This window comes from Tyto alba, unplaced genomic scaffold, assembly GCF_018691265.1.
Source record: "Tyto alba isolate M040663 unplaced genomic scaffold, T.alba_DEE_v4.0 Super-Scaffold_1000006, whole genome shotgun sequence".
Lineage (NCBI taxonomy): Eukaryota > Metazoa > Chordata > Aves > Strigiformes > Tytonidae > Tyto > Tyto alba.
The window spans coordinates 3,482,142-3,494,726 of NW_024881272.1; the positions used below are offsets into that span (position 1 = coordinate 3,482,142).

Sequence of the window (12,585 nt, forward strand, 5' to 3'; positions counted from 1 at the left end):
TGTCCCCTGTGGCTGCCCCATCAGGCCCCTTCTGCCGGTGTCCTGCCCGTGTATCTTGTCCCTCGGGGTGGCCGAGGCGCAGACCCGGCCCATCTGCTCTGGGCACGAGCGCTCACAGCTTCAGCCCTCCACTCCTTTTGCCGTGGGGGGTTCCCAACCGGGGGGGGGCGTGGGGGGGGGCTTTGCCTTCTGGTGTGCTGGGGTGCCGTCCCTTCGTGCCGCGCCGGCACAGAGCGAGCGGGCGGAGGGGCAGCGGCACCGCGCCCCGACTTCCCCACCGGGATGGAGCTGAGCCGAGGCACCGTGTTCATCTGGGCAGCAGGGAGCCCCCGGGGGGTGAAACCCGCAGGGCTGGAGAGCTCTGTCTGTACCTGCCTTCGCTCCCCCCCCCACAAAACAAGAGCGCAGGCCCAGCTGCAGCTGGGCTTTCCTCGGTGAGCACGGGGCTGCTGAATTCAAAGCTCCTTTTCCAGCTGCAAGTCATCAAGTGCGATGGACACAACAGCAGGCTGCTAACAGCAGAATAACTCATCAAACCCCAGACACTCAAAGAGGAAGTGCCCAGCTGTTGATCTTACTCCTCTCTTCAGCTGATCCCATCTCCTGTTTCTTTTGCTTTGTTTGTGGGGGCTTAGAGAGCCTCTTGGCCCTGTCACTGCTAACGTCATGCTGCCACGTGCCAGGAGTGAGCATGGTGCTCAGGCTCCTCACCCCAATTCCCACAGGCTTGAAGGTAGAAATGCCTTTAGCCTGCCCCGTCCCTCAGAAAAAGCACAATGAGGGGCCGAAAGAAAAATTGACCTCGTGCTTCTCCACTGCCAGGCATCACAAGAAAATCCAGTTTCAGAGAAAGAAAACTTCAGTCTGCCTTCTACCGTGGCAGCTTAGAAGGCTTTGTGCGAAGAGCCCGACTGGATTGATTCCATTTTTACACATTTATTTCTGGAGTCTCTCCATGCCACCAAAAGCAATGCTGTAGTCAAGACCAGCAGGCTCAGGCAAGCGTTTAGGGCCTGCCTGCGGGACCAAGAGTCTCTCACAGGCTGCTTACACCTGCAGCAAGGCCCAGGACCGTACCTTTTTCTGAGGCTCCTCAGGAGTGCCCATGGGAGTGGTGAAGGCATCTTCAGTTTCAGATTGATTAAACTCAAGCGACGAAACGCTGGCTGAGTCGGTGCTTTCACCCGAGCTCCCACTCGGAGCACATTTGGGTTGCTCCTTGGTGGGTGTGCTGTGGGTGAGCACCTCGGAGCCTAGAAACAATCTAGTACAGAAAAGAAAGCGTAAAAGCCAGTAAGTGAAAGCAGAACAGGGCTGGGCTGAGCAAAGCTGTCACTTGGTTCAAAACCCTTACGTGTTGTTTTGTTTTCCTATCTCGTGGCCTATTGTTTTCATTTCCTCTGTGGTGGTCAGAGGGTTTGCCAGGAGTTTGTTACGCACTAACACAATGCCTTCTTGACCTAGCGTACCCACCAGCTGCAAGGCCAAAATGGGAGCTAATGCTCAAGTATCACAAACGACACTCCCCTTCGGCCCGTTGAATTTTCAGACCCACTTGCTAGGAAGCGATTGATCCTAAACCCGTTGTGTTTGCCAAGCGATGGGGCGAGTTGGGGGCCCGGCAGCTGCCCCCCCCCCCCCCTCGCAGCCCTGCACGCTGCTGTCCCAGCCCGGTCCCTCTGACGTGAGGCGGCTCAAGGCCCACGCGGTCGCCACGAGCGCCTGAAACCGTAAGTGAAAGGAGACACACGGCCCTGCGCCGGGCAAAGGTCTTCAAAAGGCGAACTCATCCCTGCTGCTAATTCTTTCACTCCATAAAGGTGCCACAGACACCAGTTTCTAAGAACAGGAGACGTACACAACGAGATCAGAAGAAAGTGTAAATTATAGGCTCTCCCTCTCCGAGACTCGTTTCTAAATGCAGGTCAAGTAAATTTAAAGGAGTGTCAACAAACTTGTATAATATATAAAGCCAAGAAGCCAGGTGAATTAGGTGCTACGTCAGCATGCAGTTAATGATTAAAACAATTTAGAGAGGTGTCACCGGCTGCTGCCGGGATGAATTATGCCAGTCTTTCCTACAGTATTAATTTGCAAAATACATTCGGAGTGCAGACGAAACAATTCTTTAGACAAAGACTGCACAGCGCAAACGAACTCCACACGGCAAATTACAATGCTGCAGCACTGAAACGCAGTCAGAAACGAGAGAATAAAGCCTGTGCTCCTCAGCGACAATTCTTACACGCAGCTCAGGCACCTGCCGAGCGAGACGCAAATGAGAGGCCACCGAGAGTTCAGGCACTGCCACCTGCAAAGCTCACGTTTTCATAACATCTCAACAGATGGACTAAGCAAAATGGAACTCAGATGAACTAATCGCAACACTTTCCAAACAGCTGCCCAATTTTTTATTTTTTTTTTTTTTTTTTTTATCATATCAGAACTCAAAACTCTAGATTGAAAACATCCATTCTTCTTCCAGACCCTAACCTGCCGTAGCGCTGCCGTGAAGTGAATGGCTACTGGCTGTTCTGAGGAGCCCAGGCACAAGAGCCAAGCAAGGAAGGCCAGTTAAGAGCTGATAGTGCTGTTACATTCATCATTTCCCCCCTCATCTTGATCATGCCACTGGTACGTGGGAGTCCCTTTATATCTCCCCTTGCATCAGGTTCAAATTTCTCACCTTTAAGGTATTTTGACTTCTGTCTTTGATCTCTGCTCTCATTCCCTGCAGCTTTCTGTGAATTCCTGCTAGTCTATTGCTCCCTGTGTCTGCTTAGCTACATGCCCCTGTTCTCCACCCACCTCCTGTTGGAATCTTTGCGGTATTAGACTGAATTGAACCACGTCCCCATGATTTTTTTCATTCTCCAACTTGAAGGCAGTTAGGCAGATTGTTTCTATTATCAAGGCTAACCTTAATTTTCAGCTTAGAATCCTGCAAGAAATTTTTGCGTGTGTACTACAAATTAGACTAATAATAGGCCAGACTTTATCCTCATTTACTGTTTTGCCTCTGCATTCAGGGCAGTAATTACACAATAGATATTGAATTTATAATCCAGCACTAAAATCGTTCCTTTTTCTGACACCTTAGGAAGGCTTGCTTGTTCCTAATCTCTTCCATCATTATTAATCCTCATGACTACTCATAACAACAGAAAGGGACCGCTTCAGACAGAAGTTTGCATTTCTAGCTGATGGCATCTCCTTAAAGTAATGCAGTGGTCTGGATCCTCAGCCGGGTTTTTCAGCTGGTGAAACCAGTACTGCTTGTTTGATTTATTCAGGTTCCTATTAACACACCAAATACCCTTTGCCCCGTCGTACTCACTGGCTGAGCCTCTTCACCATGCTTTTCCGAGACTTTGGGAACATAGTGCTGGTGTCAGCAGCTGCTTCAATTTCACATGAAAGGCTGTAACTGCAGGACAGAGGCCACTGGGTTAATTTTTACAGACAGTACTATTAGTTACCTATCTCCAAGTAGCAATATTCAAGAAACCTCCAGTTATTCCCACTTCACAGAAAGTTGCGACCCCACAAAGAGGAATATAGTGTGCTCTACATTTTACCATGGTGAAGGGGATATTTCACTTCTTTATAATAGTGTTAAAAACTAGTGCTTTTTTGGATGACATTCATAATTTTATTAAAAAAAAAAAATACTTAACATGTGAATCTCGGATAAGCTGACATTTTTTAACTATGACTCAGTACAATGCGATACGTATCTGTGCTTACACCCTTAATGCAGCAGAGTGGCACCCACACACCCAGTGGAGATACTAAACCGCTGTCAATAAATTGCCTTGGGTTGGTCTAGCAGCGTGTGCAGCAGCACAGAACTCAGCAGGGCTGCCAAACCCACCCCAACCCCCGGGAGCGGGTGATGTGGGGAGCGCTGAGCGAGCCCTGCGTTGCCTTGGCTCCCTGCTGCCCGCAGCCACCAGCCCAACGCTCGCTGCCCGCACCTGGACATCCCGCAGGACCGACCTCGGAGCGTGTGTCTGGGCACAGAGACAGCCCAGGCGCAACAGGCGATCAGATCTCCAGTCTCAAACATCAACCCTGCTAAGTGTCCGACAGTTTTCCCACAGCTGTTTAGCAGGAGGCAGGTGTATTTCCACCCTCCTGGGGCGGCAGTGCATGTGAGCTGCTGGGAGAGGACGGCTAAAGGCTGACGTAACCTACCTGCAGGTGGGTGTGGGGTAAGAAAAGCCCGCTTCCCCGAGAACCTACCTCTCCTCCTCAGTTAAATGCTCTTGCCTCCTGAACCACCGGATGAATTTTTGGTCTGGTGTCATGCAATAGCTGTTACATGCAGATTGCAAGAGCTTAATTTGGGCAATGACTTCAAATTCCTAAAAAAAAAAGAAACAATCAAATAGGAATTGTAATTAGAAAACAAGATAAAACCAAACTCACACATTCATATACTAAACACATGCAACAACTGGACAAAATTCATTTGACCTGAAGCTCAGTTTCAGTTGAGTGACTATCTCAAGAACCACTTTTTCAAACAAGTCTCCCCCACCCCAGTCTATGTATATTCTCCCCCCCCTCCCCAGTATATGTCACGTGCATTGAAACGTGAACGCTTTATCTGACATACACAAATTAGAAGACAAACAGAAGGAATCATACTGTCACCACAGAGCTTTTCCCACGTGCTAACCGCAGCACTGCTGGTTGTTCCTCTAGGAACAAGGGTAGCAAAGGGTCTTAAAGTCTTCACGTTACCCTACCTGCTCACCCCTGCGCTGGCCGGACCAGCTGCCAGAGAAAAATCCTGCTCTGTGCTCAGGTGGCTCTCGGGCAGCAAGCGAGGGTAATAATTAGGGGTGGCTGTGATGAAAGCAGAGCCTGATCCTCCCCAGCTTTGCACATTGTGCACTCACACTTGCATCAGGGGAATATAAAGTGCTGCCCGTAACTGTGCGTGACTAGCAGGTGCCGCTCTTCTCTAACTCCAGTGGCGTACACACTTCGCCAAAATAATTCTTAAAAAACCCCTCGTGTCAGAGCAGGTTACAGAGCCGGGATGCAGGAAGGGAGCCGAGTACTCGGCCTGGTGCAGAGGGCAGCTTTGCCACCGGTTTGTGTGAAGCTGGGCTGATGAGCACAGAGAAGTTCGTGTATCGCATTGTTAGTGCCCTGAGCCACCATGCAGTTGGACGTACAAGGCAAGTCCAAGAAGGGGTTTGTAGAGCTGGGAGCAGTTCAGGGAAGGAGATGGCTCTGTCACAGCCAAACCCAAGTCTGCTCTCAGACCCCAGACCGGAGATTCAGCATCGCTTCATTCAGACGGATGTAACCCTGGTACCTTTACTCCTACATAACCTCACTTATCTCTGACCAACAAGCATCAGGCTGAAAGGAAAGACTGATGGCACTTATTTCTCAGTCTCGTCTGCAGCCTTTTACCTACAAATAGTTTGCTGCAGCAAAAGGAAGATATATACAAACTGTATCTTCTGGAAAGCAAAGGTCTCATGCCACCAGGTCTGCTTCAACACAGAGGATACAGTATTCCCATGCACACCAAGTGGAGGGAATGCGCATGCCCCAGATGTAAATCCCATGGCCTGCAGCTTTTCTTCCCCTACTGCACACACCTAAAAGGTAGGTTCTCGTCCTGCGCCACCCCTCACAGTTTGGCAGAAGCTCACAGCATCTCAGGGGGCTAATTCTTTCCTCACAAACTGGCATTAAAATTAGCAGCTGTTGTATATGCCCGAGCAATGACAAATGGCCTTGCCAAGAGAACGCTTTAGAAGAGGGCATCAGTAAACTAAAAATCACAGGACATTCAACTTACCTTTCGTCTCTTCTCAAAATTGATCAGGCCACCCTGTTGGAAGGAAAGAGAGGGGATCAGAGTAGAAAAGCACATGCTTAGTTGAATTTAATCACAAACAGGATGAAGTAGCAAGGCTAATGTAAAGCGCAGACCTGCCCTGAGCAAGGACCTTCTAAAAATACCTGTTTCCAGATCTGGTATAAACCACAGCACCCATCTATCTAAGTCTCCAAAGGAGATCTGTCCTCCTGGCCTATATGGCAATCTGCCCAAGGAGAAAAGCCCGATACAAGAATGCTCATCAAAGCTGTGTCGAGATCAGGTCTGAAAAACGCTCACGGGGTTTTGCATGCAAGAAACAAACTTGGCTCTTGCCTGTGCTGTGAGTTTAGCGGTGGTCCCAGTGAGTTTCAGAAACACCAACTGAGCACAAAGCACTGGACAGCAGGGAGAACTCCCCAAAAGAAAATGGATCTATAGCAACCTTACGCAGGCCTGCTTTAGTGCAGTTTTGCAAAGCCAACCACCAAAAAAAAAACCAACCGCTGTCAGCCCAGGGAGAAGCGTGTTTGTCCATTCTTATCAGAAATATCAACAGCGGCGCAAGGAAGGCTGCAGTGTCTCTATTCATGGTTTCAAACGCCTTTGAAAACTGGCCCCATCCTCAGTCTCTGTTAAACGACCAGACTCTCTTGCAATCCTTTTTTCCTTTCCTATGCTAAATTGGTTCCCCCTGCTTGCTCAGCTAAAGAGAAATGAAAACAAAACAAATCTTCGATCACGTGTCTGAGTCAATACTGAAGCACTTCAGTGATCGGTCTGAAGAGCTGAATTCAGTGATTCTGTGTATTTTACCAATTATTCACAGAAATCTTCACGTCTAAAATGTTGTTTTCAGAAAAATAAAATGGAATAATGCAAAGCCTACTTTCTTCACATTTTCTAACCTAAGAAAACAAGACAAAATACAATATTAAGCTTGTCCCTTGAGATACTTGAATTCACACAAGATTCTTGTTGCTAATAAAACTGCATATTGCTTCCTTTTTTTTTTTTTTTTTTTTTTTTGAAAACAGATGCTTCCATTTTTAAGAACTGCACAGGAACCCAGTAGGAGATACAGAAACAGACACAGCTCTGTGCCAGGAAGGCAGGGAGGATATTTAGGATTCAAAAAGTTGACTTAAATTACCTCAGTATAGTCCTGAAGTGCTGTGTCAAGCATGATGAGATCAGTGAGGAAGGTACCAAGATAAGGTACCGTGCCTTGCATTAATCCCTGCAAGTGATCACAGCAATGTTGGATTAATTGACTGAGAAATGGTAATAGTTAGAACGCTAGAATATGCCTGTATAAGAAAATGAAATAAAAGCAGTCTCCTAACCAAACAGCGGTCTTAGAAATTATGTTTTCTTTCATAACATCATCCTCAGCATCTAATCTAGAATTTAAATCAAATTCTAATGAGAGCGGGATGCTCTCACAGATATTGCCAAGTGGTTTTATATTATAACATTGCCACCACACCCTGATTTCTAACAGCAGCTCACCAGGAAACCCTGCTTGTGGAAGCAGCAGGGGCAGGGTCCCTCGGTTACCTGCTATGAGAGAACGAGCTGGGGAATGGCCCTGGCTAGCCTGTGCAAGCAGTTTCTCTCTCTCTGCCTCATTCCAGTGGATTTTTTTACTTAATGGTGGTGTTATGCCATTTGAGAGTCAAGTCAAATCAAATTACAGTTTTTCTCCTCCAAGAAATGACCATCTTCTCCAGCCATTCACTACATTTTAATAGTAATTATTCACATTTTAAACTTTCTAGACTGCTAGCAGTTGTAGAGTGTTTCTACACTTGTGAAGGAAATGCTTGATTTCTACCATCCAAAAGGGTCTGTATTTTTCCAGTCAAACAAATAGACAAACAAAAAAAATCATATTCAGCACTTTTGCCTCCCTATCCCAGATTTCTCTCCCCCTGTCCTTTTAAATCTTTGCCAACTTTGAGACAAAAGCCATTTTCACCAGCAGACTGGAAACCGGACACATTTTACAAAGCCATCTCTGTAGAAGTCTCTGCAGTTTTCAAGCTGGTACGTCAGAAGCTTCGTGAGCTTGCTTAAAAGTAAATGAGATTTCTGCTCTGGCCAGAGCTAATTTTCTTTATCACAAGAATTCCAGGCATTTACATTACATATTTTACTACAAGAAAATTGTGTGGCTTTCCCCATCTTTCTTTCTAAAGGGTAACAGGAGTAGTTAATGGAGTTCTTTCCTGTAGGACAGAAACAAGACAGTTGAAATGAAGCACACACGTTTATATGCATCAATCATCTGTGACCCTTCTGTACGACAGGTTTACTAAATCTCTGCAAGACTTGAAGCTACGGCCAAACCCTTGGCTCGGCGTCCATCCCCAGCAGCTGGCTGGGATGTGAGGCAAACGCGCGTGGAATGGGGAGCAGCCGGCCTGTACCCCCGCTACCCCCTGGCAGGGGACGGAGGGAGACTGGCCCCAGGGCTCCTAACAGGGCCCCCGCCTGCGCCCACCCAGCCCTGCAATCCCTGAGCCTCCCCAGGGTCAGCTCACGGGGCGCACTGGCGGTGCTGGTGCTCTGCCCCTCCGTTCCCTCCAGCCCCTGGGGACGCGGGCGGTGCTGGCGCAGGAGGCAGCCGGCTTGCACGACAGCCCGGAGCTGCCCAGCTTGGGCTGGCTGCAGCACAAATCCCACCTGGGAATTGCTTGTGTACACGGGTGTATGCACGGGTGGGATCATCCTCTCTCTCTATAGGCACGTTAGAGGTACACACACATAGTCTTACGGGCAGGCTGTGCTCCAGCAGCTTAAGGGAAGTACAGCTTTGGGCGTATAGTTACAGGGACAAACATTCTGGCTGCATATTCAGTCTAAACCTTTTGCTTCACTTGCTTTGTAGCAGCTAATCGACAGCATTGATGTGATTGTTTTTCTTGACAGAGGGCTCAATCAAGAGCATTACCTACTGCACACTCGCTTTGTTAAATACCTTTCTAGATTTTGCTTCTTACATAATTCGCCAATTAGGTTTAATCATGTTACCAGTCCAAAAAAAGGAGTAAAAGGAACCCAAACACACCATATATTTTTGAAGTTGCAGTCGCCTCCGTGTCCTTTTCTGATTTTCTTTCACACTGCTGTCCAGGTTTGCAAATTTGGATGTCCCTTCCTGTGAGACAAAAGAGAATGAAAGGCAATGAATGGAGGAGCTAAGTGGTAAGCTGACAACTACATTTGTATAAAAGAATGGCAAATACACTTAACAAGGCAAGCTAGGCCAGCAAAAATATTTGCTGTACAGGTACGTGCATGTATACGTACATGTGCTAATTTTCTGAGACTCATAGACTGATTGGGAATTTTGGACAAAATCCCACAAGATGACTGTAAGGGAGTTTGTCTGCAAAATGGCTCTACTCTGGACAAAGCTAAGTGCTGTTGAAAATCTCCTGAGAGTTTAAATCAGAGAAGATTAGCTATACTTCAGGTGGCCAGATGCTTCTCTGAACTCTACCCTAACACTCTTGGCCTCAGGATTTCTGTTTAATTTCCTAATCAGGACCGCTACAAGTAAACATCTCTATCTTATGTAAGGCTTTGTTGTTTTTCTTGTGCCACAACATAGAGATCCAGCAACTACCCTCTGTGTCTTACTGACTAATCCAAAAACACGCAGGAAATGAAAGTAATAGGCTTTCATCTCCACAATTCAAGCCTTCCTGGGAATGGATGAGCTATTTCACAATAGATCTGTAGACTTTACTTCCCTGGATCCATACAGGATGCTGGGAGTTACTGTTATTTTTTCCAGCCGTTGGATAGATGGGGCATGAATCATTATCCGTGTTTTTAAGAGGCACAAAACAACAGCCTGCACTTGTAAAGATCCTCTCATTACAACATTTACTTCTCTCAGTCACCGTTCAGGAACAGATCACTCAAACTGTATTTCCTTCCTCAGCTGAAGAACTGGAGCAAATGAAAAAGGAGTGTTGTCACAATGTTTTCAAGATACTGATAGGTAAACTGGAGATTCTCTAACAGCAGCCGGCAGGCAGGCAGGCAGGCACAGAAGCTCAAACTGCAGCTCGCAGCAGAGCTGTTGTTTGGGGAGGAGAGAACACAGTGCTCCCTCTCCGTGCCAGCCAACCTGTGTCATATGGCATTTTGTCTGCTCTACACTGAAATTTGCAGGATGGATAGTCAAGGTCAAACACGGCTACCCTAGAGACACTATTTATAGTGAAAGAAAACAAAGACTTTAAGGATTCAGTGGACATTAATCCCCAGTCGTTACAAAACAGTCCAAAATGAGAAGTAGGAGAGAGGTTCTAGCTGTTCTGTGGAATTTTTCTCCTCTCACTGCCTTCAAAATATTTTGCAAATCTACTTACAGCAGCCGGAGAGGGTGATTTGCTGGGAGCCAGAAGGTCTGGGCTCAGATTAAGTTGTTGTTTTGTCTGTTTAATATTTAGTTTAATAAGCTGTTCTGAACACACATTTTCCCTCTGTGCTTATTATTGTCTCACCTACTTTAAAATTTAGCTACAGAAGTTGATAAATGGATGATAAAACCGACTGACAGGCTCGAATGTGTTCGCCCATCACTCCTGAGCAAAACACAGTGTTTCAGATACCAAGGCAAAGGGGTAAGGTACAAATGCCAGACTGACTGGATAGAACTGCCAAAAAGTAAACTGGTTAGCCAGTTTATAGAAATTTTTTTTATGTAAACAGAAAAAACTGCCACAAACATTCCTTAGTTTCTACAGAATATAACCTTTCCCCGCTCTTCTTTCTCACTTCTTTCAAGCTCCTGAGCTCGTTGGGGTTCGCCCAGCAAAGTGCACAAGTCAAACTGTTGCAGACAGAGCCTGCTTTGTTGTCCATCTGCCCACACACAGAGCAGGAAGCCTGTTCCTTCAAAATTCCCAGCCCTGTTTTCTAGTTCCAAGAAAGGTACGAGATAGTCGGATAAACACCTTGGCTTAATTCCTCAGCTGAAGCTGAGTGGCTTTGTTCCAGTGAAGTCAAAAGCAGCAGAGCAGTGCAACCCAGCTGAGAACCTCATTCGGAGCTGCCCCGCACTCACCAGTGCCAACCTGAGCCTGCCCAGGTCTGCTCGGGGGGCGCACAAGCCAGCGGCCCATCTCTCTGCAGGGAGCAGTGTAAAGCCAAGGTGCTAATTCGTAACTCAGCTCGGTACAACCACGCTGTGCAGCACCTCTCCGCTCTGGCTGTGGCTCCAGTGGTACCACAGGCCCGGGCGGGCGCGCGCAGCCACTCGAGCCGGACATCACCGTGCCCAGGGGAGCGGTACCAGGGACCTCACTACAGCAGGGGGACGTGCAACTGGAGGGGCTCCACGGGGTCCTGGCCCGCTGCCTTGTGAACAAGCCCACGCAGAATCTGCGCTGCTGCAGCCTGCTGTATGTGGGTGTCCAAGCTCAGCGGGCTAATGCTAGTGTAGGTGCTTTCAGGAAGGACAAAATCACCTCTTATCCCAGGAGAAAAGCACCGGCTTTACAGACCTATCTTCCCTGAAGCACCACATAGAGTAGCTCAGGGAATGCTGAGCTTTGGCAGCTGGTTAGAAAAAGGGCTAAACTCAGCTTTGACTTGAGATCACAAGCCTTGCTACTGAAGCTAATTCTCACCTTCATTAGCAGCTCCCTGCTTGTCAAATAATTGTCATGGTCCGAGAAGATATCGGACAGCTCTTCGAATATCAGCATTATGTCCCTGTACAGGAAAAGATTAAATCATTTAGGTTATCGGTAAGCACTCTAAATCAGAGCAGATTACTATTTTTTCCTCATCAGTCATTAACAGTTGGGCGTATAAAAGATAACACCAACAAAATGCATCCAGTGAGATGCTGCACACCTACTAGGAACTTTCCTGGGATCTCTGGTGCTCCCAGCAAAGTCAGGCCTTATTTGACAGCATCACGAGGAAATGCCATAAGTATGCAGACGCTGAGCCAGGCCTTTAATCACACTGTAGGTTATCAGATTGTTGTGAGAAAGTGGGTAAATGGATACAAAGGAACAGAAAAATAGCTGTGAGAGGTATCCTAAGAACCAGATTTTTGCCCTGTGTCACACACTCTGGAAAGCTAGAAGCCTTTAAGTGCACCAGCCCCTTTTTATTACCCAACACTATAAACACAAGATGGCAACATTTTGGTCAGGAACAGAAACACAGGGCAGCGCAAGGAAAGACCCCATCTCTCTAGTGGAAATGCAGAACTAGACTGCATGGCAGAGTGACATTTTTCTTTGTTTATCAAAGGCAAAGGAAATAAATCTATTCTCAGACTGAACGAGCAGAACACCATCTTCCCTACACAGAGATTTCTGGTGTCTCTTTGGCACGCGGTAAATATGCCAGTTGCACAAAAAGGTATTCCCCTGTGGGAAACACCAGCTTCAAAACAGGTTTGGATTTTGTAGTTTGGGGATATGTTTTAAGGAAATGTCAGGACCAGGAGAGGATTAGTGCGGGTTTGTAGTAACCTGGGCCTCCTCCAACTTCACAGGAGAGGAGACAACAGGCAGGTATCATGGTGCCCTTTTGCTTGCCTTCCAAGGGTGGTGCGCACGTGCTGGGTGAGTAGCTAGTCCTATAATTTTTCAAAATAGGTTGTGGAAGGTCTAATATGCTATAAAGGACAGAAGAGACCCAGTATCCCCGAGGGCAGGTTGTCCCCTCAATAGGAAAGAGGAGCTCACAGCAGTCAG

General features: G+C 47.3%; 1 protein-coding gene across 6 annotated transcripts in view; it reads right to left on the reverse strand.

Annotated features, from left to right (window-relative positions):
• Positions 1 to 12,585, reverse strand: part of RGL1 (ral guanine nucleotide dissociation stimulator like 1) — a 110,559-nt gene that overhangs the window by 5,009 nt on the left and 92,965 nt on the right. For 5 of the 6 annotated variants that reach the window (XM_042784098.1, XM_042784094.1, XM_042784120.1 and 2 more), the window contains 7 exons: positions 11,500 to 11,584; positions 8,922 to 9,011; positions 7,002 to 7,088; positions 5,828 to 5,860; positions 4,246 to 4,367; positions 3,338 to 3,427; positions 1,078 to 1,264 (listed from right to left, as the gene is read on the reverse strand). In XM_042784098.1, coding sequence (XP_042640032.1) covers positions 1,078 to 1,264; positions 3,338 to 3,427; positions 4,246 to 4,367; positions 5,828 to 5,860; positions 7,002 to 7,088; positions 8,922 to 9,011; positions 11,500 to 11,584 — 694 coding nt within the window. The remainder of the gene's footprint in view (positions 1 to 1,077; positions 1,265 to 3,337; positions 3,428 to 4,245; positions 4,368 to 5,827; positions 5,861 to 7,001; positions 7,089 to 8,921; positions 9,012 to 11,499; positions 11,585 to 12,585) is intronic. The other variant, XM_042784118.1, reaches the window with a different exon arrangement.